At 36.0% G+C, this 25,871-nt stretch overlaps 2 protein-coding genes across 8 annotated transcripts in view; one reads left to right on the top strand and one right to left on the bottom strand.

Moving 5' to 3' along the window:
* The window catches only part of SCLT1 (sodium channel and clathrin linker 1), a 95,697-nt gene extending 89,014 nt beyond the window's left edge, over positions 1 to 6,683 (bottom strand). For both annotated transcript variants that reach the window (XM_019749028.3, XM_019749029.3), the window contains exon 1: positions 6,220 to 6,683. In XM_019749028.3, coding sequence (XP_019604587.3) covers positions 6,220 to 6,253 — 34 coding nt within the window. In that variant the 5' untranslated portion in view covers positions 6,254 to 6,683. The remainder of the gene's footprint in view (positions 1 to 6,219) is intronic.
* A 70-nt stretch (positions 6,684 to 6,753) lies between these two features.
* Positions 6,754 to 25,236, top strand: C15H4orf33 (chromosome 15 C4orf33 homolog). 6 transcript variants are annotated; one of them, XM_074338523.2, is made up of 9 exons: positions 6,754 to 6,893; positions 9,610 to 9,742; positions 10,593 to 10,683; positions 15,026 to 15,215; positions 17,324 to 17,384; positions 20,087 to 20,138; positions 20,290 to 20,489; positions 22,349 to 22,502; positions 23,163 to 23,746. In XM_074338523.2, exons 3-8 carry the CDS (start codon positions 10,597 to 10,599, stop codon positions 22,452 to 22,454), a joined length of 696 nt encoding a protein of 231 aa, XP_074194624.2. In that variant the 5' UTR covers positions 6,754 to 6,893; positions 9,610 to 9,742; positions 10,593 to 10,596; the 3' UTR covers positions 22,455 to 22,502; positions 23,163 to 23,746. The 6 variants fall into 6 exon arrangements, with proteins under 6 accessions (XP_074194624.2, XP_074194626.2, XP_088648738.1 ...); XM_088792612.1 differs by lacking the exon at positions 10,593 to 10,683 and adding an exon at positions 8,716 to 8,884 and having other exon boundaries at positions 6,756 to 6,893; XM_074338525.2 differs by lacking the exon at positions 10,593 to 10,683 and having other exon boundaries at positions 23,163 to 25,236.
* The last annotated feature ends 635 nt before the right edge of the window (positions 25,237 to 25,871 follow it).

Raw genomic sequence — 25,871 nt, 5'->3', positions numbered from 1 at the left:
TGGATTAATAATGAGGGAAACACATTTAATCTTCATAGATTGACTTTAATATGCAGAAAATTTTACTGTAACTTAAATCTATTATTTCAAAAAGTACTTCTCTCACTGTTGTTTAATTTGCATTTTCTGGATTACTAATGAAATTGACATCTTTTCATATTTTTAGCAGTTTTTCAGGTTTTATTTTTTGTAAATGGACTGGTCATATTTTTAAACTATTTTTCTATTAAATATATGTTTGTGAAAGATCTTTCTAAATTCTGGATGTTAATTAACTCTCAGTTACATTTACTATAAATACATATATTCTCCCCTTCTGTGCTGAGCTGGTTATTTATTGAAGACATCTTTTGTGATATCAAGTTTTTATTTATTATGTAGTTTATCCATATATCTTTTGTTTCACTCAAAAATGTTTGTCTGTTGAAGAAATCTTCTCCTATCCTGAGATCATAAAGACACTCTCTGAAATTTTTTTCTAAGTTTAAACAGTCAACTTGGAGATGACTTTTCTATATGGTGCACAAAAGGTACCTTTATTATTTTTCCTTCCCTATTTGAATAGCCAATCATTCTAGCATGATTTGCTGAATAGTCTCTCCTTTTCCCACTGATCTGTATTGCCTGTTCTTTCAGATAACAAGTATGCATGGATGTATGTGTCTTTTTCTGTGCTAATTTGTTCCACTGATCTCTATATTTATCAATTTGCCAATAAAATATTGATTTAATAATTAGATATTTATAGTAAGTCTTAATAGCTGATAAAATGCAATTTCTCATCTTGATGTTTATTAAAACTCTCTTGGCCATTCTTAGCTCTTCCACATAGATTTTAGAATCATGTTGTCATTTTAATCTACCCATTAATTTGTGAGAGAACTGACATATTTACGACATTGAGTGTTCCAATCCACAAATTTGATCTATTTCTCCATTCATATAGGTCTTCCTTTATGTACTCAATAATTTTCTAATACTAACTATCTTTCCATTGCTGGAATGAACCCACTAAGATATATTTAGTAATATTTTATTTAGCATTTTAGTTTCTATGTGCATAAGTGAAACAGGGCTATATTTCCTTCTTACAAGTGTCTTTGTTGAGTAGTAATTAAAACATTGAAACTAGATTGCCTGGGTTCAAATCCCAGCTCATCACTTATTGGTAGGTATGAGTTAACCTTGAATTTGTGGTGGCACTTGTCCCGAAAGTTGGTATTTAACCTATGGTTACTGATCAGTAGAGTGCGATAACTGTAAAGGCCAACTGAGCTACTGATGCAGGGATGTGGTGTAATTGAGCATGTACTAGAGAAAAGGGAGGCCATACTCACACTCAGATTGCTGACGAGTCAGCAGATGCACTCATGGGTGATGGTTACAGCCTGTGTAAGGAAGTACTAAAAGCAAGCTGGGAAAGAGTTAAAAAATTAAAGAAAATGAAGGGTTCAAAGATAAAGGTCTTGATGAAGTCAAAGAATAGTTACAGTAGAACAAGACACTGTGTTTAAAATTTCAAAAGTAAGGCAACTTGAACAGGACTTCTGCTTATACCCAACATGAAGGAACAACGGTTACCTTCTCACCTCATGCGACCAAAACAAACGAATAAAATAAATGAAACAGTGATTGATAAGACACTAAACATCAGACAATAATGATGAGAGATGCAAAACAAATAAGGTGAGACATATGATTGCCCCAGCTTAATGGCTTTGAGAGACTTTCCAGACCATGGCACCAGGAGAAAAAATGCAGGGAGAGATCAGCAGATTCCCTGAATTAAGAAGACAGAGCTGAGAGTCCTGGAAACCAAGTAAATTAAAATGAGCAATTCAAAGTACAGGATAGAAAGCTGCACAGAGACAGAACTCCATACATATGAGACCTTAAGGGGGAAAGTACACAATAGAGTATCGAGTAGCCACTTTATCTATTAAAGAAATTGAATTTGTAGTTTAAAATCTTTCCAGAAAATAATTTCTAGGTCCAACTGGCTTCACTAGTGAATTCTACAAGCATTTAGGAAGAAAAAGGAAGAAATAATACCAATTCTACACAAACTCTTAGAATATTGAAGAGGACAAAATATTTTCCAAGTAATTCTATGGGAACAGCATTATCTGGTACCAAAACCAGACAAAGACATTAGAAGAAAAAAAAGAGGGCTTTAGGAACATAGATGATAAAATTTTAAACAAACTTTTAAAAAATCAAATTCAACAATATATAAAAAGGATAATACATCATGACCAAGAGAAGTTTATCCCAAAAAGGGAAAGGGGGATTAACATTTGAAATTTAATCAGTGTAAACCACCCTATTAACAAACTAAAAATGAAAAAATAATCATCTTAATAAATGCAGAAAAAGCTTTTGAAAAAAACCTGACATCCATTCTGATAAAAATTCTTAGAAAACAAGGAATAGAAAGAAACATAACCTATTAAGAACATGAATGAAAAACCTACAGCTACGGTAGCATCATACTTAACTCTGAAAGACAGGTGTTTTTCCCCCAAATCAGGAACTAGACAAAGATGTCCACTCCAAGCACTTCTGTTCAGCACTGCACTGGAGGTTCTGACAGTACAATAAGGTAAGGAAATGAAATGAAAGGCATTCAGATTGGAAAGGAAAAAATAAAAGTCTGTTTACAAGATAAAAAGATTGTCTATGTAGAAAATCTGATGGACTTTACAAAAAACTTACTAGAACTAATAAGTGAATGTAGAAAAGTTGCAGGGTACAACATGTAAAAAACAACAACCTGATTTCTATATAGTAGCAATGATAAACCAGAAAATAAAAGAAGAATACTATTTACAATAGTATCAAAAACAGCAATACATAGGGATAAATGTGACAAAAGATGTGCAAAACCTATGCTGTAAAGATTTTGTAGGGTATCCGATGGACACTTGTCTCCTTAGGGAGACCACCTCAGGGATGATGTAGATGCCTGATCACTGCCCTGTACACCTGAAGCTGAACAATAAACTACAATCTTATATACATATATAGTTACAAGAAGCGGAGTACAGCACTAGGAATAGAGACAGTGGAAATGCAATGGCTCTGTGCGATGTCAGAGGGGTAGTCGATGGAGGGACGGGATAGTCACTGTGTGAGGGATATAAATGATAAATGTCTCACTATTACATTGTTTTGTGCACCTGAAACTAAAAAAAAAAAGAAAGTTATTAAAAAAGTATAAAACATTCCTGAGAGAAATTAATGAAGAGATATATTAATGAAGAGATATACCTTTTCATTGATCAGAGAACTCAGTGTCATTAAGATATGAATTTTACACAAATTGATCAATAGATTTAATGAAATGTGTATCAAAATCCCAGCAACTTTTTTGTAGAAATTGACAAGTTACTTCTAAAATGTACATGGAAGTGCAAAGGACCTCGGATAGCCAAGACAACTGTGAAAATGAACAGATTTGAAAGGCTAACACTATCTGATTTTAAGGCTTATTATAAAACTGCAATAATCAAGACATTAGGATATCGGTATCCAGATAGACAAACAGGTCAATAGAACAGAACAGAGTCCAGAAATGGATCTACACATACGCACAATGATTTTTAACTAAGGTGCAAAGGTGTTCCAATGAAGAAAGGACAGTCTTTTCATTTGGGCATCCAGATGCAAGAAAGTGAGCCTCACCCCTTACTTGCCACCTGTACAAAATTGAACTCAAAATGGATCATAGATCAAAATGTATAACTTAAAACTACAAAACGTCTCAAAGAAAATTTTTGCAGCCTTGGGTTAGGCAAAGATTTCTTAGGACACAGATCTACAACAGAACAAACTGATGAACTGAACTTCATCAAAATTAAAAAGTTCTGCTTTGTGAAACATATTGTTAAGAGAATGAAAGGAAAAAATGAGTCCACCCTCACTGCTCATATCCCCATTACAAGCACAAATTCTTCATTTCTTAACTGGATGCACAAGTCCTCTTTGAACAGGTCCCTAAGAATTATCAGGTCGTCCTTCTCAGGTGGAGGTGGAAGAATGGTGTATTTCAAATATGCTAGAAGTTTACTAGAAGCCTGGTTGGGTGTGGAGTTGCCAGTGATTATGATGTGTAAAGCTGACATTCTATTGCAGGCAGTGTCATGTGGAGTTGCCAGGTGAAAAGCACCAAATCAAATTGTCCTGAGCTAGATCACCAAATCCAAATGGAACAAATGAAAAGAGGCAATCAAGCTCAATAGAAGTCAATGTAAAGAAGGTCAGAGGTGGGTAGGAGAAGGGCAAGGAATCTGTATTTTCCTAGCTGGTGTTTAGGTGGTTCTGTAAGAGGGTAACCTACCAGCAGCAATGGGCATGTTAGGTCCAGTTAAAGGAAAAAAGCGGAGGGTCATAGACATCCATCACTGATTCTCATCTCTTCATGCAAACTCTACCACTTATGCTCCAATTTCCTGAATAAGCACTGGTATTTCAAGAAGCTGAGACAATGCTTCTTCTACTCCCTCTGAGATTCCCTTCTTCCACTCCACTCGTCTTCTATTATAATAAATTACCACTCATTTTTCAAGAAATAATTTACTACGCTTCGACGGTCCTATTTGGTTTTCTCTGGTATTTGGACTTCCGTTTTATGTAAGAATTCTGGCTGGCTCATTCCCATGGGACTCAGTTTCTGACTGCCTCAGGTACTCTTCCCCATCCAGCCAAACTCCTCGCCACCAATTAATGACCCATGCCACTCAGGTAGTGTTCAGCTACTCCTCCTTATGGGGTGGGGGATGTTCCCGCTTCAAACCTAAGAAATAATGCTAATGTTATAGTATCATTATAGTTATTGATGATTTCGAATAACAGATACTGTGCACTTAATATGCGCTAGACACCATGCTACGTGCTTCATTTGCATCATCTCATTTAATTCTCACAACAACCCCACGAGGGTTATTGTGCTATTATACCCATTTTGCAAAGAGAAAACTGAGGCACACAGAAACTAAGTAACTTGCCCAAGGTCAAAGACCTGGAAAGAGATAGCGCTAAGATATGAGTCCACACAGATTGAATCCAGAGGCTGAGTTCTTAACCAGTGGTCGATAATATTTCCAAAATAGACCTTATCATTTTTTCCCCTATCTTCCCAGTTGCTCAAGCCAAAAATCTGAGTTAGCCTCTATCTCTTTTCCCAAATGCCCTCATCTCCAATCTCACTATAACAACCTCAGTTCACTTCTTACCTGGATGATGACAATAGTGACCTAACTGCACTTTGCTATAATGTATGTTCCTCGTAACTGCCATACTGGGCTCTCCAAATCACAGTTTAACCATGTTATTCTCAACTGATTTCCTTTCAGTGGTTCCTGTAGACTTAACACATAGTAGACAGGCCCTTCACCACCTAGCCCCATTCTTCCCTTTCAGCTCCTCTTGTCATTTCCCTATATAAACCGTATTCCATTCAAACCATTGCAAGGTTGCAAATACTGGTCTATTTGGGATACGCACACAGCGCTTTCTCTAGTAAATTCGTATTAGTACTTCACATTTCAGCCAAAATGGCACTTTCGTTGACCACAGGTAATAAATAATAAGCCTGTAATGGTTAATGTTTGTTTATTTAGCACTATGTATCAGATACTATTCTAAATCCTTTACATCTTTTAATAATCATTTTATCATTCCAACAACTCTATGAGGACACGGAGGCTAGAGTTAGCAGTCGCTGCCACTTCAGTGCATTTATGGAATTTATCTATTTCCCTCCTCAAATTAAATTCTTGGGAGGTAGAACTACCTTCTTCATCTTTTAGCAGCTAGGCTTGTATTGTGCAGGCACATACTTGAAACAGGAGGATCTCAATAAACAGCTTTGAAACAAATGGCCAGAGCTGTGCCTCTGGGTGCTAACTGCAGACTTGGAAACTTTTCCCGGCCATTAGCGCTCTCATTGCTCTAGAGCACGTGGAGGAGAATAACAAACATGTTTAGCGTCCTTAGGGTTCCATGGAAGCTTAAGGAACCTACAAGTATTTACCCAACGGTTCTGCTTCTGTGTACACACGTCCTCATATACACAACCAAGCTTTTTCTGCAGCCAAGTTCTGTAAGTGTCTACAGATTTCCACGCACTCAACAGGCATTCAAAAAATATTAGTTGGTCAATGATGACGCTAAAAATATTAAGTTTAAGAATTCGCAGGAAAAGAATATGGAGCTTACTTTGATCTCTCAGAAAGTCGATTTCTGTGGCCATTTCGATAAAAATTGGGTTTGGATTTTTTTCACCACCTTTAGTTTCCTCAAAAACACAGAGAGCGTGTGACTAGCATCCAACTCACGCCGCCGCGCCTCCGCCTCCCAAGTCCCAGCCGCGTCCCTCGCTCAGGAGAGAGACATCAGGTTTGCTGGGGACCCGCCAAGTGAATTCTGTTCCACATTCACACGAATCTCAGCCGGTGGGACTGGGACACCGCTGGTTACAGGCGTCCCGCGGGTCACTCGGGGTCACGTTGGGCCACCAAGGAGAGCGCGGAGGAAGCTGGGTGGCGGCGTCCTTTGCGGAGCAGGTGGCGACTCCAGGACGGCCGGGGGTGGCAGCGGACATCCCCTCGGCCCGCTCTGCGACTTTGAAACCGGTGCCTCAGACCGCTCCTTGGAGATCGTGACGCCGCCTGCGTCATCACGCTGGCGTCGGCTCTTACGTCACCACGCTTCCTGGAGTCCTCGTACGCTACTGGCTATCTGTCAAGCGTTGAGCGGAGCTGTGGGAACGTGGATGACAACCAGCTGAGCCACCAGAGTGGCGGCGGGAAATCTGTCCGACCCGTGTCTTCAGGTGGCGGGGCCCAGCATTTTTTTTTTCCCCTAAGAAAACCCCCAAACTGTAAACCTAGGTAGGTCATGAAATACGTGTTTTAAACTTCCCCAGTATATTTGATCCCTAGCACTTCTGGACTGGGAGAACCCGCTGGCCAAAGAGGGTGGGTGGAAAGGATGTCGGCTTGTGCTGCTGGGAGCTAAACCCGGACTGGCGTCTTCAGAGTTCACCGCAAGGCTGACCCTCTGGACGATTTCTGAGTATGGATTTGGTAATCTCCAGAAGCTAAGTACGGTCCTGTCCTTCGTGGGTCTTTGGAGAAAGGGGACAGCAGTTGTTTGAATATTTAACTGTGTGGCAAAAAGGCATGTAGTTAGAAGTTCTCCAAAGGTCCTGTAAATTCAGCAGTTATTTCTTTAGAGATAAATTTGCTTCCTCAAAAAGAAAGAACGACAAAAGTTAAATTTATTTTGCAAGAAAAAAATAGGTAAAACTTTACAATTAATGGAAAAAATAGGTAAAACTTTACAATTAATTATATTAATATTATTAATATATAATATTAATATTAATATAATATTAATAAAAATTATATTAATTTTTACTCCAAAAGACGCATTAGAGCTGATTGTCCGGCTAGGTCTTATTTTTCAGGAAACACGGTAAGAGAATGAGATGGTCCCTTCCACTAAAGACTGGCTGTTAAATATGAAGGTATATTTAAGAACCATTAAAAAGTTTAATTTAGTTTTGAGAGTGAAAATTGAACTTGATTTGTTTTTTAATGGCAATGAAGTTAACACAAAAACTTGTTGGAAGAAAAAATTAAGTGTGCAAGCTTCAACTCTTTTTTGAAGGTCAGTATATGACTTTCTTCATGAACCTGTCACTGATTCCCCCAAGGACTTGCCTGTAACTGCTCCTACATTTGAACCTTGTATATTGTTATATTGTGGTTCAACTTGGCATCAAACAAGTAGTTATAAAGTTAACTATATTTACACTAAAAGTTGAATAAGATATATTAATGTAGGTGAAAGCAAAGAACACCTCCTAGATATAAATGATGAGTGGTTTTTTGCATTGCATAAATTAAACATCTGAAATTGGAATTTTTAGGTTATGTGGTCAAGTTCAATACAAATTATAATTTTGGAGTTTGTGTTTTTTGTTATTTTTTGGTTACAAGATTTTATTGGTTGAATTTTTAAATTTCAATGGAGTATTTTGAAAATAATTTTTATCTTTAAGAAACAAAATTGTTATGATTCCCCTTATCCTTAAATCATCCCATCTGGTGTTTCTCAATTTTGAAACCTCCCTTATGTTTTCTTTCCACTTCCCCCAGGTTAAGGTGCTTCCTTAGTACTTATTTCATGCTTCTTCCTGCAGTCTGTATCATATTGTTTTGTAATTTGTCTCCAGGCTCCATCATAGCACCTAGAACACAGTAAGGGCTCAATAAATACTTGATGAAGAAACTAATTTAAAGAATTCAGTGACTGTCCGTGGAATGTATCTATTAGTATAATTGAGTACAAGGAATGAAAAATGAGAGGGAAAAAGTAGTTAGTTTAACCATTCTTTAGCCACTGTTTCATGTTTTTATATTAGATATATTTCTGAAATAAAGAAAAATTTGCAAATTGATAGATTTTAATAACATCAATTTATTCAATAAATTGAGCACCCAGTACTATTTAGAAAGTATCATGAACAATACAAAATTGGAAATTTAAGCTAGGGTCAAAACTATATTGCTAAACAGCCGAAGAACACTTTTGGACTTTTACTTTACAACGTTGTTTAAATCACCCATGTAAAATTCTTCATTAATTAAGCTAGAGAGTTCACTGTGGTTGGCTGAAATCATGTTCTCCCCTTAGGTACATCGCTAGGTACATCGCTGTAACCAGAACCTCCTCTTCTCTCTTCCCCCACCCGACAAGCAAATCTGGTGAACAGCCGGTGAAGATATGGAATTCTAAACTCTAAGAGATCTTTTTGAAGAGAAGTTGTGCCTTATGTGGAGTTTACTTGGGTCTCTTGATGGAAAAAAGCTAATCTGTTTAGTATTTGTGCATTTTATTAAAATGGCAGCTTAAAGTTGTGTATGTGCTATTGTGAGGCCAATGCAGGTGTTTTAAGTGGGGGGAAAATCACCTCTTTTTTTGTGCTGTGGACATAAGACTTCTGGAAAAATAAAGAAAAACCCTATTTATGGCTCACACAGCTTAAAAGTAGCTGACACTCAAACGTGTGCTCACAGATGAGCTGCTTTTGTTTTATTCTAAATAAATTGTTTCTTTCGAGAAAAAAAATGATAACCACTTCAGAAATGTGTAATTTTAATGATTTGAACAGTATTTTTTTTACGCAAACCTATATAGTTTAATTTTATATATATGAATTTGCTGCTGATCACAATTGGAAAGTACCTGGATAAGGATTTGAATCCAGGAAGTCTGGTCTCAATGTCACAATCCTTGACTACTATGTATATGCCTCCCAGTAGTGTAATATAATTTACAGCTAGGGTAATATTTACAGCTAGTGTAATATAATTTACAGGTTTGGCTTATATAACCTGTTTGCCTTTAGTTACAGTAAATGAATTATTGCTGTACAGGTTCTACTGTAATCTTAATGATTTACAGTTGGTTTTCAACTTGTTGCACCGTATTTCTATTGCCGAGTTTCCCTTCCTTCTAGAAAACCGCTCACAATTACGTGGAATGATTAAAGGTTTTCAGATGTTCACTGGTGGTCCTTTAACAGTTTTCTTTTCCTAGGAAAATCAGGTGTCGGCCTCAGTCCTCCAAGCCCCTCCCGCAGAATGTGTGAGCTGCTGGGCGGAGCCTAAGGCTGAGCCGCTCCAGTGACTTTGGCAGGAGGAAGGACGCCGTGTGGACTGAGAGCTTCCGGGTCTGTGCTCCCTTCCTACGCTCTCTTCACGCTCTATTCCTTGCACTTTTGCCCAGTCTTGTCGTTAGCTTTTTCTCTAGTAACTTATTTTGCAGCTGCCTCCTCTTGCTGGCACAGTTTACTCCCACTTTCTGCTGACTTCCTCATTTCTCTGTTTCTCTCTTCAATGGGCAGGAGTAGGGTGGGGTGGGGTGGGGAAGTGAGGAGGGAGGATGCAAACTGGAAAGAAATAATGTTTCTAGAAAACTGAAGAAAATTTTGTGAATAGAGGAATTTGGAAAATGTCCTTGCAAAACATTCTGTTTAGAAAACACCTTCTCCATAACTTCCTTCTTTTAACCTTTGTGGCATATTTTTCCCCTCTCCTAGGCTTTTAGTGCCCGGAGGTTCTGTCTCCTTTTATAGGTCTTTCTGTAGTACAGGGAAAGCATGAAAATACTTTAAAATTATTTTCGACATTTTTTTAATGAAAGAGTAATTTGAAAAATCGAGGTTAAAAACATATGGGGAAAAACAGATTAGCAATGAATATTTTTTTCAGAAAGTCTAAGCAGCCAACATTAAAACTGCATAATAGGATGGTGATCACTTTGAATGAATATATTCCTTCAATAATGTTCCTGATATTAATTCTTACTTTTTAAGAAATGTTCAGCATATGTAATACAAAGGAGAAAAGAGGTAGTCACCGTATTGTTTAACAGACCCCACCTTAAATTGGACTTTAAAAAAATAATTTTACATCGTTTATTTTTGAATAGTAATGTGTGTCTGTCATAGTATAACATTCAAATAGGTTAAAAAAAAAGTGGTACAATTGAAAGTAAGTCTCCCTTCCTCCCTGTCTCAGGCAGATGATTCCCTCCAAAAAAGAAACTGCTGCTACCACTGGTTTCTTGTATGTGCTTCCTGACATAGCGTATGTATTCACAAGCATACGGGTAGGTGGAAATAGGCTTCCTTTTCATTAAATAAATGCATACGTTTTGCAGCTTGCCTTTATCACTTAATATACTTTAGATGTATAGAGAGAGCTGCCTCACTCTTTTTAACAGCTATGTAGTATTTCTTTGTATGATACAGCACAAATTTTTTATCAGTCCTCTACTGATGGATATTTAGGTTGCTTGCAATATTTTGTTATTTTAAACAATGTGGCAGTGACAACTTTATACTGTGTTGTGTTGGATATGTGCATGTATAAAACTCCTAGAACTAGAATTGTTGTGTCAAAGGATATTTGCATTTTTTAAATTTTAATAGATATCGAGGGATGGCATTTGACAGAAGCTATGCTGGTTGTACCCCAACAGCAATATGTGATTGTTTCTCAGTGTCCTCATTATTGCAGTTTGATTCAATCCTAGTGAAAAACAGTAATGTATAGTTGTTTTAGTTTGCATTTCTATCATTGTGAGGCTGAACATTTTGCATTTTCTTTCATATCTTTCCCGTTTATCTGTAGGTATGTTGGTCTTCATGGATTTCTAGGTATCCTTTAAACATTAAAGGAATTAGTTATTTATCTGTAATAGGAGTTGTGGATATTTTTCCCAGAATATCTATTGATTTTGAAGTGGTGGGATTTTAAAAAATTTTTTCTTTTCTTTTCTTTTCCTTTTTGTTTTTTGGTGGGGATAGGCAGACTTCTGCTTGTAATTTTGTTATTTTTATGTAGCCAAATGTATCTTAGTCTTTTCTTCTATGTCTTCTGGATTTGGAGTTATACTTTAAAAGGCTTGTTCTATTATAAGATTATCTTTTTAAAAATCCTCCCATTTTTTTCTTTCTTGTTTTTATATGGTTTGATTTTTATGTTTCAATCTTTAATTTATTTAAAGATTAGTTTGGTGTAGGGTTCCAACTTGATTACATTGGGCTGCCAAATGAACCAACTGATAAGGACCTGCCTGGTTGGTTAGCTCCATGAGAATCATCCTCAACGACCCTAGACTTATTTTCTTTCTTTATTTCTCTCTTTCTATCTCTTTCTTTTCTTTTTAATTAAAGTTTATTGGGGTGACCATTGTTAGTAAAGTTACATAGATTTCAGGTGTACAATTCTGTATTACATCATCTATATATCACATTGTGTGTTCACCACCCAGAGTCAGTTCTTCCATCACCATGTATTGGATCCCCTTTACCCTCATCTACCACCCTCCTCCCCCTTTACCATCTGGTAACCACTAAACTATTGACTAGACTTCTTTCTTATACTTTATTTCCCCATCATCTGGCATGGTGCCTAAAACAAAGTAAGTAGCTAATAAACCTTTGATAACTAAATTAAAAGGAAATTTCTGGATATGATGTATCTTATTTATTTGCCATTGTTTTGGTATATGGTGTTGAAAGAGAGAATGATACCAATAACCACAGTTGATTTCTCCTGCACAGGACCTTAGAATCATGAAATTTTAGATCCAGATACTAGAACATATATTTACTCAACAAATAAATGTTTCTATTATTTATAGGCATTCTAGCCGGGGAAGCAGAGACAATAAACAAATATGTCATGTAGTGTAAGTGCCATGAATCAAAACAGAGCAGTGAATAGGAATAGAGAATGACAGGGAGTGGACTTCTGTTGGGAAGCACACGAGCCCAGACTGTGAAGGATGCTGACTGTTTAAGTGTCTCTACTTCATATGGACATGTGTGCAAACAAAGGAATTGAAAGGTGATGGGAGTTAAGTATCAGGAGACAGTCCTAAGTATCCCAGGGAGTTCAAAGGAGAGCCAGTTGTGTCTGTCTGGGTCCGTGTTGTCTTTAGATTAGATTTGTAAACTAGTGGGCAAGACCTGACATTTTAGGTTAATTTAGTTGTAAGCATTATGCATACTTAGACTGACATGAGTGTATTTAAGTAGATTAACAAACTTGTTGTTCTGATAAGAAACTAAAGTCATTTTATGCAATTAAAGCCAAAATTAGGAGTATGTTCTACCCTTGGACATTGGCAGCCATAGCACTCTTCCCCGATGGTGGAATTCTTGTCAATATTTCTTGTAGTAATTTTCAGACAATGCTCAAAGAAATCTTAGGGGAAAAGGCAGAAGGAACCAGGAGAAAGACTTGGGGTGTCACTACCTCATATTTTCTGATTTTATCTTTTATTTCTTCTTATCTTCCAGATACAGTTAGGCTTGGAAGTAATTTGAAACCTAAAAAGTATACCTCACTTTGACCATGAGACCCACCATGTGTGCATGGAAGTGACAGGCCCCTTTTGGGAGCTATCCTGAGATGTGGTTTAATTCCATTTAGAGATAGAAATGATTGAAAGAGCTGGGAGTTGAAAATTTTCTAGTGGAAACCCACTGAATAGGATAGGGGTCCCTTAGCATCACAGCATTTTTGTACGATGATGGTTGTATGGAGAATGAGTGAATCTGCAAAAACTTCCTACCGTGTTTCCCCGAAAATAAGACCTAACCGGAAAATAAGCCCTAGCATGATTTTTCAGGATGATATTCCCTGAACATAAGCCCTAATGAGTCTTTTGGAGGAAAAATTAATATAAGACCCGGTCTTATTTTCAGGAAAACACAGTGGTTGCTGAGCTATATTTTGCCAGAATTGCCAAGAATTGTAAACTCCAAGTTAGGTGAACAGCATATTCTTTCAGCATATTGACTCTAGAATCAGATTTAATGAGCATTTTTCACATCTTGATTTATGCTTATTTCTTCCTATATGCTATAAGAAGGTACTTACTAGTACCAAAATTTGGGCTACAGGGTTATACATTTGTTTTTGAAGAAAGTAATCTTGATATTTCAACTAAAGAAAATAAATTTGTTATTAACATATTTTATTCTTTGTTAGTCAGGACTAAATTCTACGTAAATCAGAATTATACCATCTGATTCCTCATTGAGCTTAATTCAATATAAATTGCTGACCTTATCCTTTGTAATACGAGAACAACTTTTTACTTTTAGAAGTTAGCTACTAAAATTTGTTAGCATGTAGTGAAAATTAGGAAAAAATACATACTTTAGAAAAAGGTTTTTAGAGATGTTGGATTCCTTCTGACACAGAGGTTGCATATATGTGTCTCCCAATGCTTGACACATAGTCTGTACACAATACACAGTCATTGAAATAAATGTATTTAAAATTTAGTAATGTTATTGCAGTAAGAATAACATATGAAGCAAGGAGTTGCATTCAAAGACGTCAGATAGATAAATTGCAGTCTGAAAATATCATCACTAACTAAGATTATCTTCTGAACAAGACATAAGGACCTAGTATAATTTGGGGAACCCACCACTCCTAGAATAAGGTTTTCATCTCCTTAAAGATTTCTGAAATTATTTCATCTGGGAAAACATGGCTGACATTGATTCAGTTTCTTGATTTTCTAGCCATGTGACCTTGGACAAGTTTGATTTTTCATTTGTAATGAGGATGATAATAGCTCCTTTTCAGTTTTCCTGTGAAATTAAATGAGATAATGTTTATAAAATGCCTAATCCATAGTGTTCAACACAATGTAATTTTATTAATACAATACTATGTCCTTCCATTTAATCCTTAGAGAAACAATTTAAAATGCAAATACTGTTTGTGTCAAATATACTTCATCTATTTCAAAGTTTAAATAATGGCAGATTCTTTTCCCATTTTCAATTGGTGAGAAGGGATTAACCAAGTAAGAGGTCATTTAACATTTGAAATATCAAAAGTTGAAAAGGCTAAGAAAATCTATATCCTGAGACCAAGGAAGACAATATTAAACTCTACTAACTTTCAAAGGTTGGAGCCCCCAATCCCAACCCCAAAAGAAAAAGGTTTTAGCCAAAAGAATGGTGTTAACAGCTATATTTCTGCTGATTTATATAATTTTTTTTATCAAATTGAATTTTATTGTAACGATCTTGATTCCCTGGGGATACTGATTCCCCAGGTAATTCCGACACCTGCTCATTTTACAATACAAGACAAAGAATGACATATTAACTCATAGTGCCTATAGTTGTTCAGTACTTGAACAATTTATGCAGTGGACTTAATTACAGTTTTAATACATGATTTTGGACCTAGACTTAAAGGCTTAAAGCCTTTAGGATCCAACTACCTATTTTACAGCAGAACTCAGTGTCTGTAATTTGCCATAATACAAATGGCCTTTTGACTCTCAGAACCGTGATCCCGTCGCTCTGCTGACTTCCTGCCTGCTATTTGGCATAGCTATTTTCATTTCATTTCTAACTAAAGGAAACATTTGAATATTGTTAAGGAGTTTATTTTAATTTTTTTTTCTTTAGAGTCTACAGATGGCTTTTAAAATTGAACACACTTGGGATGGTTTCCCAGTGAAGCATGAGCCAGTGTTTGTCAGGCTGAATCCAGGTGACGGAGGAGTGATGATGGAAGTTAGTGCGCCATTTTTCAATGATCCGCCAGCCCCACCTGGAGAACCAGGAAAGCCTTTCAATGAACTATGGGATTATGAAGGTAAGTGGAAGTACTGTATTTTATTGCAAACATAAATCTTTTTATAATAACCTCTCACAGAACTATTATTTTATCTTGCTCTAAGGAAGTGAGGGCTTCTGAGCAACTGACGTGCAGTTTCTGATATTTCTCACCAATCTCTCATTATGACTTTTTCACCATTCCCTATGTGACTTCAACTACATAACTAGAACAGTGAAAAATTGCAATTACAAATCCAGATTTTGAAATTGCTGCCATATGTCTTTCCTTTACTTCTGTTACCTATTTTAAGAAGAGTTTAGCATTCCTGTTTTGTCTTTAAGTATCTTCACATTGCCACTTTGACCGTATAAACCTTCTTTATGGATGTTTCAGGGTGTTTTACTTATTACAGAAACACTATGAACTTCAACATGGAATGTAGTTTTTATTTTATACCTACTGACAAGTAATCTCACATATGAAATGAAGGCTAAAAGATAAAAGGCCATGAAATTATACTGTTTCAGGTTTGCTATATGATCCCCTTCTGATTTCTCCTAATTAAGCTACCAAACTTATCCTTCTGAAATACTCTTTATGGTGCCATTCCCTATACGACAAACCATCACTACCCCTAAGATGAACTTCAAACCCTTTCTGTAAGCTTTCAGGGTACTCATGAATTGGGCAATCATATTCCAGGAAAACCCTTGACTTCTGAAAAGCAGTGGTCTTACTGTCCATGAATGTTCTCACCCGTGTACCTTTTCTCATTCTATTCCCCAGGCTTCTAATTCACACATTTCAAGCTCGAAATCAGGTTCCATTTCTTCAAAGAAACCTTTGATGACTCTTCTAGTTCCTCTTAACATCTATTTTTATAGCTATAGATACCATCTGTATAGCATGCATTTTGTCAGTTTTAATGCATAATATGTTAAACATATGTTGTGTTTTACTGATAACAGAGCTTGCATGTACCAGCTTCCTACTGGTGTACACACCAGTGTGACTTATCTACTGGAGGTGCTACAGGCACCAATCTCAAGAAGTACTCTTCTCATAAACCTGCTTCTTTCCCTAATTGCCCAATCTCAATCAATGGCAGTTCAGTACATCAAATCACCAAATATAGAAATGTGAGATTTTCCCGTTATCCTTCCCTCTCACTATCTATGTTTGGATTTATTTACTGAGTTCTACCAATTTCACCTCCTACTTGTTTCTCTAATTCAGTACCTCTTCTTCATTCCCACCATCTCTGCCATAGATTAGGCCTTCATCCTCTTTTTCCTCAGCTAGGGCAGAGCCTTCTAAATAATCTTTTTGCCCTTAAGTCCATCCTTCACTCTTGGAAGCATGAGGGATCTATCTAAAATAAAAATGTAAACACATTGTTCAGCTACTTAAAACTTTCTCAGGCTTCTTCTCCTCCCAGGAAAATGTTACCCTTCTTAATATGATCTCTATATAAGATGTTTCATGACCTGAGCCCTTATTCTCTCTGCAGCATCACTTATTTCTACATTGAAAAGTTTGCTGATTTGCTGATTTAGTTATCGCTCTATGGACTACTTATCAAATATCATGGATATTGCTCCAGGTCAAAAAATATTTAACCGTGTTTGATTTTAATGGCTGTATTATAGTCTATTGCATGGAATACGTAAATTCCATAATTTACATATTAGATTTCCTATATAATAGAAGATTTATTTGTAATAGGCGATAATCCTATATAATAGGAGATAATCATTTAGACAATTTCTAATTTTTGAGCAACACTTTGATGAGTAGCATTATACTTACTTCTTTCCCCAGTTGTCTGATTATTTCCTTAGGATAAATTCCTAGAAGAAGGTAATTGGCTCAAAGTTTGTTTAATAATGTTGATTTCTTTAAAACCTCACCAGCACAAAGTTTTATTATTCTTTTTCATTTATGGTCCTCTGATAGGGAAAGATGTTAATGATGATTTATTTCTAGGCAATGTCTGTTTATTTTCTTTATCCCTTTTCCTATTGGGGAAGAGCTATAATTAAAAACAATGAGTTAATTTATTTTATATTCCAAGGAATAAAGAAATTATTTATTGTTGAAGCATAATTAAATTTCTCAATATGCTATATCTCTGTTTTCAAAAGTTGTCGAAGCATTTTTCTTGAATGACGTAACTGAACAGTATTTGGAAGTTGAACTTTGCCCGTAAGTATAAAATTTTTTCCAACACAGTACTATGTAATTTGAACACGTTGTTTTTTAGTTATAAATTAGTAAAAAGTCACTAATTCCAATAAAATAGGGGAAGTGCTAATTGCAAATATATTTATAACTTATCTACAGGACAGTAAAGAATTTGGATCTGCTAGAATTCTTTAATTTTATCCTTAGTTTTATTTTTACTAGATGAAAATATCACTTTGTTTTCATAAAGTGATGACTTGACATTGGATAAATAGGATAATTAGATTCTCTTTTCTTAAGGAATTACACAATAACCGTTATGTACAAAATTAATAAATTCTAAAAGTTAAAAAAATAATTTATTATTTTCAAGTAAATGTATAATTTAAAATATATATTTAGAATACAGATTGTAAATGTTTGAAAATACTATGTTGACATTTTCATTTTACTATGTAGTTGATTTTTCTAATGAATTTGAAAATAATTTTTCGCAAAATGAAAAATCATTACAAAACAAATTCATTATTTACTCTATAAATTTGCGTTACGTATTAGCTATTCAGAAATAAATATAAAATTGAACAGTTTGTGGAAATGTTTCTTTTAGAGAATTTTTTTTAATGACTAGATTAAGCGTTAATTTTATGTATTCCATAATAATGTGTTCATGTATTCCTTCATTTATTCATCATTCATTTATTGAGTGTATCATAATTTTGCATTTGGTGTCAGGGATAAAAATTAAATCACACAAGGCTTTTCCTAGACTCATTTACAGTATTAACCATGGGCTCCCTTTGTTCAAACTTAACCATTCCCTTAGGAAACTTCTTTACCTGATTGACAATTTTTGTCCTGTAGGTGTGAAAAAGTAAATTTATGCCCATTTCTCATATATTATAACACATTTTAAATTGGTAAAATATATAATAGTGAAATATTTCTTTGTGTTGTGATTATTCATTTTAAATGCCTCTCCGTATCTAATATCCAGTAGCCTTTTTCCCCCTTTGTAGCTGAGCAGAGAGTCCTAAACAATTGATTCAAACGAGATTTTAGAGATCATTTTCTTTTCCCTTATTTTGATTTCTTGCTAACAGTAATGTGGAAAACTAACCATTTGCAATTGTATATTTCAGAAGAATAGCCACATAGCTTTGTTTGTCACCTTTCAAGTAATGTGCCAAAATCTTTTATTGAAAAATATGATTAATTCTCCTAAACTGTCACGTAGGTTAAAAACAAAATTCACCTATTGTGTGGTTATTTTCACCATATAGGTGAGAAAGCTAAGGCAAATATATTTATAAATTGTCTACAGGACAGTAAAGACCTTGGATCTGCTAGAATTCTTTAATTTTATCCTTAGTTTTATTTTTACTAGATGAAAATATCACTTTGTTTTCATAAAATGATGACTTGACATTGGATGAATAGGATAGATTCCCTTTTCTTAAGGAATTACACAATAACCATTATGTACAAAATTAATAAATTCTAAAAGTTAAAAAAATCTTCAGTAGTTTGGTTTTATATACATTAAGATGGTCAATAATCAAGAATCATGATTTTGCTTTAGGTAATCAACTCCTGCAACAGTTAATTAATCTCTTGGGAAGCAAGGTGAAGAATACTGTTGTAATTTGCAAGAACTTTTACTTCTAAGATATTCTTAAGCTTGCATAATAAGAATAAAAATAGTAGAGGAAAAGAATACTTGTCTGCTATTTGAATAATTTGGTGAATAAAATCCTCCCTGAAAAGCTGTCTATGTAGAAATGTTTAGATAGCGTCTTTTCCAGAGACAATAACTTTGTTACATGTAACTACATACTTGAAATCCTTTGATTCTTATTGACCTAGCTAGTCTCAATTATGCTCTCTTACCATGTTTCCCCGCAAATAAGACCTAACCTGAAAATAAGCCCTAACATGATTTTTCAGGATGATATCCCTTGAACATAAGCCCTAATGCATCTTTTGGAGCAAAAATTAATATAAGACCCAGTCTTATTTTCTGGGAAACATGGTATTAGTCTCCTTTTGAGGATATATTGTGTATGCCTTTGAAAATGTGACATCAGTATCGAAATTGATGGTTGAAAGCAGGAAAACACCAGAAGCAGACAGGTTGAGGCAGTTGGGTGAAAGAGTTAGGTGGTAGAGTTGGGTGAGAGAGTAGACACAAATTAAAATCTTCAGCATGTTGACTCATTGTAGACAATGGATGTTTTGTATTTTTTGTCTTCCTTATGAGCTTCAGGACAGTTTTCTTATAGAAATAACCTGTAGTAAAATTGTTGGATTCAGACCTAGAAATTGGTGCCAACTTCCTTCCCTTAAGGTATTTTAGTTTTTGAAATTGGTTTATTATAAATTCCAAATGCCATGATATTCTCCCACCCCTTTGCATACTTTGCATCATCTAACCAATTGAAGTCTTTTGTGTATTTTCTTATTTGGCGAATATAAAAAAGCAATTTGAACGTGTGTACCTTTATGCCTGTGACTATAATTGTCTGTAAAATGGTAAACTCAAAGGTGTCATTTCTAAGTTAACTGAATACATTGGCTCTTCCTATAATTATCCAACATTCATATTGCATCTTTTAATTATTTGGACATTTAGTTACAAATACACACATTGCAGATATGAAGGATGGTGAAGAAAATAATGTTTGTCTCTTTCAAACACTGATGGGGAATTTTAATTTTGACAGTCATGGACAACATTTGGTGCTTTTACTCTCTGGAAGAAGAAATGTGTGGAAAGTGAGTAAATAAACATATGAGACAAAAATCCTTACCATCATGTACAAGATATATATAATATTTAATATATACGTTTAAATATATGTTTAATATATATGTTTATAGTGTAAATCTGAATTTGCCTTTTGTATTTCACATATTGTTTCTGTAGCAAGAACTTGCTCTATCATTCAAAGTGTCCAAAGGAGAGACAAAATGGGAAGGCAGAGCTTATCTCCCTTGGAGTTATTTTCCACCAAATGTGACAAAATTCAATTCATTTGCAATTCATGGATCAAAAGATAAAAGAAGCTATGAAGCTCTTTACCCTGTACCTCAACATGAACTGCAACAAGGACAAAAACCTGATTTGTAAGTAGGAAACCAATGAAGATATGTTCCAACTGTGAGCTTTTTGGAAATTAATTCTTGGTAGAGCAGTGATAACTGCCCTCAGTCAAAGAAGACCTACGTGTACAAACACCTCGTAGGGAACTGTGTTTCTTGATGGTCCTCAGTACATACTTGACAGACTCACTTTGGACAGACTAGTCTCTCTCTCTCTCCGCTATCAGTACAGCATTTATATTTCCATAGCAGTGTGAGAAAAGTCTTGCTTAGTGAATATTGCAACAGCTGCTGTGGAAGTATGGTTGCAAATTCTTTTATGACCCCTTTCAGAGCTAGATGGCCAGGGGCATCCTGTTTTCTGGTGTGAACAAAAGGTTAATAAATTCTTTCCCTTGTTCCTGGAGAATGTAACCAACCTACAGTTAACTCTCTGGCTCTCTTCCCCTGGTAACCGCATAAGGGTAAAAGTGTCAACCAGGTTTCTAAGCCACATCTGGACTGATGGCATTTTGAATAAACTGTAAATACCCGATGGGGACAGCATGGCTTTGGATTTCCCTTTAACAGTCGTGTTCCCTGCGGGGACCCTAGAAGCTCTGCCTGTGGCCTTATTACAGGAGATACTGGCTCCTGTGGGGCAGCAGGCATGTAAGCCAACACATCTCCGACACTTGCCTAACTTGAAGCTGTCACCAAAGGAGAATATAGCTCCTGGGCAGCCTCCTGAATGCTTCATGGCCTGCAGCAAACGCTACCCCCCTAGGGAGGAAAGGCTGCTGTCCTGGGCAAACTGGGATTCACGCTCTGTATCTCTGAGTGTACTCAGTGTGGCCAGGACAGTCTGTTGGGTCTGCGTTCAGAGGAGCCTAACAGAATCCTCACGGGCTGTGTACCATGGTAGAGGGACTTTCCTGCCTTCTTACCCTTGGGCAGTGCTGTCCCTCCTCTCCCTGTGTGCCCTCTCCTTCCTGTCATGCTCTTCACTCTACTTTGCCTTCATCTCTTCTAGCCTATCCCTTTATCCTGCCTGACACACTTTCCCCTTTTCCTTTTGCTTTTCTCCCCAGTCCTGACTCTTTCTAACTAGCCTCTTTCTCTTTTCCTTTCTCTTATCCGTCACTGTTGGTTCCTTAACCTCGTCACCTGGGATTAACATTTGTGACTCAGTGGTTCAGTCTGACCAGGTGGGCAGAATGGGGGACAGGAATCTAGATGCAAATGACTCAGGCCCTCACACCAACATGGCTTGTTTCTGTGGTTCTTTTCCACCTAGCACCTCTTGGCGTTCAGGCCCCTCACTTATATGTGATTGGAGGCTTACCCCAGGTAAAGTGTGATTATACCATCGGCTCGGGCAGAGTCAAGGCCCATTATTTCCTAGAGAGCTGAGTTCCACTGTTAGCAAACCTTTCTCTCCTATTAAGCCACGATAGAAATCTCTATAATAGTTAAATGGTGTTCCTGGAAAGAAAGGACCAAGGAGTCTATCCTCGAACATCTGGAACTGAAACTTTAAAGCAATTGTTTCAATGACTGATATAAACCATATCAAAATTTAAATATAAAAATATCTGTAAGAGTATAATATGTTTTAAGCCTAGATGGAATGAGTCAGATTTTGAGGGTTGATTTTTATTTCTCCCCTCAGCTGGGAGGCAGCTGTTTGTAGAATTGAAAGGGGAGTGCTTTGGGATGTGGATAAATATTTTCAGAGCCAGAATGAAAAAAATTGTACATGTAGAATATATCATACCTTTGGTATTCTTAAAATAGAATGTTGTCCTATGACAGATGTGACAAAATGAATAGCCCTTCAGGACAACTGTTTCACAAATGCATAATTCATTTCAATTCCCACCTTCTTTTTTCTTTGTATTTAGCCATCGTCTGGAATACTTCAAGCTTTTCAGTTTTAACACACTGCTTGGAGAAGAATGGAAACAACCAGAATCAGACCTGTGGCTCATAGAGAAACCTGATGTATAGGAGTATAGTAGAGGACCATATCAGTCATTTATTTTCTATCCTTTTAAGGTAAATCAATAATAAGTATAATCTCTTGAAAGGTCACTGAACGGTGAATGAAAGAATAGTGTCTCTCTGGCAAGTGTAAATTAATAAGCAAATAGAAACTTTATAGGTGATTTTATCTGTAAAGTTAAAATATTTCTCAGAGTCATTTAGTCCAGGAACGATCATGTCACTGAATTCTTCCATCTGCCTTGCATCACCATTACCCCAGATATCCCTGACTCTGTCCATCAGAATCATTGTTTCTGTTCCCACTTACCTAAACCTCATTAGCCAGCCTGAGACTGGACCATCTTTTTTTCACATTTTTGAACTCCATGTAATATACATGAATTCTTTACTCAGAATCTTCTGTACATTCTTGAAATGAGTAAAAAAAACAGTGACCTATTTCAGTTGAACAGATCCACATCTGTTAGGGCATTAGTAGGATACATGTTATTTAACTAGCTGTTCTTCCTTTCCTGTGACTCTTTTTACTCTGTTGAAGGAAATGGAATGAAGTAGTCTTGAATTCAGGCGACAAATTCTGCTTTTATGTACCTAGAAATGACATTTTCTTAATGATGTTAAACAAGGTATTAACATGTCTTCATTTTATTTTGTGAACATCAAACACTTCTGGCCTAGAATTTCTGAACTTTCTGTTATAACGTGTTTCAGAGCTCGAAGTCATCTAGTACATTATCTGTGCACTTCTGCGCTGAACTTGGTCCTTCTCCAGCATTCTCAGCTTAGAGATTATCAGTCTTGCAGAAGAATCTACGTACAGATACCTAACTGCCTACCCCACAACATACTGTCTCCTCTTCTTCTTCTTCACTAACAGAACTTGAATTTTTAGGGACTCTGCTCAAAAACTACATTTTCCCAGAATCCTTTGCAGATAGAAACAATCCTATAAAACAGTTCATGTCAATGAGATATATGTATACAGTGTTTGGTGAGGCTTCAAGAAAAGATGCTTTAAAAATGAGAGCCTCAGCTGCCATACACCTTTTGTCCTTTGCTCTCCCCATGCCTTTGTCCTGAAATGCAGAATGAATAGCTGAGGTAACACACTAACTACATTGTGTCAATGAGGAGCCAACCCAAGGAAGGCTGAGTAGAAGGACAAAGAACCAGGATTCCAAGTAGCACAATAGAGTAATCTATTTGGACTGCCTGCCTACAGACTTCTGTATACAGGAGAAAATAAACTGCCTAATTTGTTTCCCCAAAGTGATACATAGATTCGGTGCATCCCAGTTAAAAATCCTAGAAGGCTTTTTTTGGGTGGAATTGACAAGGTGATTTCAAATTTTATGTGGAAATGCAAAGGACTTCAAATAGCCAAAACAATTTTGAAAAAGAACCAAGTTGGAAGACTTCCACCACCTGACTTAAAGACTTTTTACTAAACTTCAGTAGTGAAGACAATATGAACTTGGCATAAATTTAGACAAATATATCAATGGGACAGAATAGAGAAACCGGAAAGAGAACTATACATGGTCAATTGATTTTTGACAAAGGTTCCAATGTATCTAAAAGGAATAGGATAATCTTTTTGACAAATGGTGTTGAAATAACTGGAAAAATATGAAAAAAAGAAAAAAATGGTCCTTGACTTCAACCTAACACCATACAGAAAAATTAACCTAAAGGTGACTTGTGAAATAAAAATTCCAGGAGAAAGTCTTCACAATTTGGAGGAGACTAATTTCAAATAGGATATAAAAAGCACTAATTAAAAAGGGAAAAAAATTGATAAATTGGACTTCATCAAAATTAAAAGCTTTTCCTCATCAAAATCCTCTATAAAGAATGTGAAAATGGAAGCCACAAATTGGGATAAAATATTCAAAATACATATATTTGACAGAGGACTCTTACCCGTTGTATATAAAGAACTGCAACTCAGTAATAAAAAGACATGCCAGTTAAGGAGCAAAAGACTTGAACAGACACTTTACAGAGGAAAATATACAAAAGGCCAAGAAGTATATAAAAAGGCTGTCAACCTCACTTATCATCAAAGAAATGTGAATTAAAACCACAGCAAGATACCACTAAATGACTAAAATTGCAGAATGCATGCCATGGCTAACTGGCTACCATTGGAAAACAACTGTCAATACCAAGCATTAATGAGAACATGGAGGAACTTGCACATGATGGGTAGGAATGTAAAATGTTGTAACTACTTTGGAACTATTTGACTGTATCTAGTAAAGTTAAATACATCTACCATGTGATTCAGCAGTTTCACTCTTAGGTGTACTAAGAGAAATAAACGTTCATAGCAGCTTGATTCCTAACAGCAGAAAATTGTAAACTATCAAATTTCCACCCACCAGAGAATGGATAATATGATCTAGTCAGACAATGGAATACTACTCATAAAAAAGAATGGCCTATTGATACATGCAGCAACTGAGATGAACCTCAAAAGCGTTGGCGCTGAGCAAAATAAATGCGATACAACATACTGCGTAATTATTTATATGAAGGTCATTATAGGCCAGTCTAGGCTATGGTGAGTCATGCAACTGCTCTGTGTAAGGACGGGGCATTCAAATTATCTGGAAAAGGGGCGTGAGGGAATTTTCTGGGGTGGTTGAATGTTTTGTGTCTTTATCTGGATGATGGTCTATACCTGCATACTTTTGTCAACATTGCTCGAGCTATATATATTTTAAGATTTTTGATTTCACTTATGTAAAGTATACCTTAATAAAATACTGTTATAAAATCAGCTGTAAATTCAATGGATTTCACTTCAAGCTTATGCTGTTCCATTAAATAGTCATTAGTGCTGCTGGTTAAATGTGAGTTATGAACTAACATTTTTTCTTTTATTGCGTATGTTCTCTATCTGAAAAGAGAGCTGGTGTAAGATAAATGCTAACTTTTACAAAAAGCACTGTAACTACCTATCATTATGGCATCTTAGATAAATTAAGAAATTATTTTATATTGACAGTAGCAGCTGACAATTTGATATGGTAACAATCTACCAGTTTTGGATAGGAAAGCCATATTTAAAATAATCTAGGATGATTTATTTATGTTGTCGTGTCCTGCACGACAAGAGCTGTGGGAAGCGAGAAGGGTGGTGCAGGGTTAAGAGATACAGTAGCCAGGAATAGAGTGCAAGCGGGGCCAAAGGACTCCAGCCTCAAGGACTAAGAGCCCCAAATTGGGCCAACGCATAGCTTTTGTTGATTAACAAATGAGGAAGTAAAGGAAGTAAAGCTTGTTAATCTCAAGATCTGTCAATCTCACACATTATACTAGGAAACTGATTCAAACCAATCACCCTTGCCTGCAGGCAGCCGGATGCAAAATCCCGAGGATGTCTTAGTAATTGTTGTATGTACCTCCCCAAGG

Source organism: Rhinolophus sinicus, chromosome 15 (assembly GCF_057876585.1).
Source record: "Rhinolophus sinicus isolate RSI-liver-muscle chromosome 15, RSI-T2T, whole genome shotgun sequence".
NCBI lineage: Eukaryota > Metazoa > Chordata > Mammalia > Chiroptera > Rhinolophidae > Rhinolophus > Rhinolophus sinicus.
The sequence above is the reverse complement of the archived record's forward strand: the minus strand, read 5'-3'. Positions and strand labels throughout refer to the sequence as shown.

Bases quoted from the DNA above. Each gene is read 5' to 3' on its own strand.
- C15H4orf33 (XM_074338523.2), top strand. From the start codon at position 10,597: ATGATTCCCTCCAAAAAAGAAACTGCTGCTACCACTGGTTTCTTGTAT. The intron at 15,216-17,323 runs GTAAGTGGAAGT...TGTTTTCAAAAG, and splicing joins TGAACTATGGGATTATGAAG to TTGTCGAAGCATTTTTCTTG. The intron at 17,385-20,086 runs GTAAGTATAAAA...TAATTTTGACAG, and splicing joins TTGGAAGTTGAACTTTGCCC to TCATGGACAACATTTGGTGC.